General features: G+C 36.4%; 1 protein-coding gene across 1 annotated transcript in view; it reads right to left on the minus strand.

The window, feature by feature from the left end:
* Positions 1–938, minus strand: part of LOC106475471 — a gene marked incomplete at its 5' end in the record, with an annotated part of 14027 nt that overhangs the window by 4700 nt on the left and 8389 nt on the right. The window contains one exon of the mRNA XM_022379567.1: positions 702–928. Within this exon, the coding sequence (XP_022235275.1) occupies positions 702–928 (227 nt within the window). The remainder of the gene's footprint in view (positions 1–701; positions 929–938) is intronic.

The following is a 938-nucleotide window of genomic DNA, read 5'->3' on the forward strand; positions in this document are numbered from 1 at the left end:
TCATAGCTAGGTTTGGTTATAACAGATTGTTGTACACACTAATCTTTCATTGATAGCTAGGTTTGGTTATAATAGATTGTTGTACACACTAATCTTTCATTCATAGCTAGGTTTGGTTATAACAGATTGTTGTACACACTAATCTTTCATTGGTAGCTATGGTTTGGTTATAATAGATTGTTGTACACACTAATCTTTCACTGGTAACTAGGTTTGGTTATAATAGATTGTTGTACACACTAATCTTTCATTGGTAACTAGGTTTGGTTATAATAGATTGTTGTAAACACTAATCTTTCATTCATAGCTAGGTTTGGTTATAACAGATTGTTGTACACACAAATCATTCATTGATAGCTAGGTTTGGTTATAATAGATTTTTGTACACACTAATCTTTCATTGGTAACTATGGTTTGGTTATAATAGATTGTTGTACACACTAATCTTTCATTGGTAGCTGATAATTGGGGTTAAATGTAATAATGTAACAAATATATACAGATTAACGACAATAATATACAGTTCAGATAAATAAGGTAACACAGTCATATTATTACACCTGTTACACACGTACCTTGATCTGTGACAGAGACAACCACACCTGCTATACAGGTATCTTAATATGCCACAGAGACAACTACACCTGCTACACACGTACGTTAATATTTCATAGAGATAACCACGCCTGCTACACACGTACCTTGATATGTCACAGAGATAACCACACCAGCTACACACGTACCTTGATCTGTCACAGAGACAACCACACCAGCTACACACGTACCTTGATCTGTCACAGAGATAACCACACCAGCTACACACGTACCTTGATCTGTCACAGAGATAACCACACCAGCTACACACGTACCTTGATCTGTCACAGAGATAACCACACCAGCTACACACGTACCTTGATCTGTCACAGAGATAACCACAC

This window comes from Limulus polyphemus, unplaced genomic scaffold (genome assembly GCF_000517525.1).
Source record: "Limulus polyphemus unplaced genomic scaffold, Limulus_polyphemus-2.1.2 Scaffold8634, whole genome shotgun sequence".
In the NCBI taxonomy this organism is placed as follows: Eukaryota; Metazoa; Arthropoda; class Merostomata; order Xiphosura; family Limulidae; genus Limulus; species Limulus polyphemus.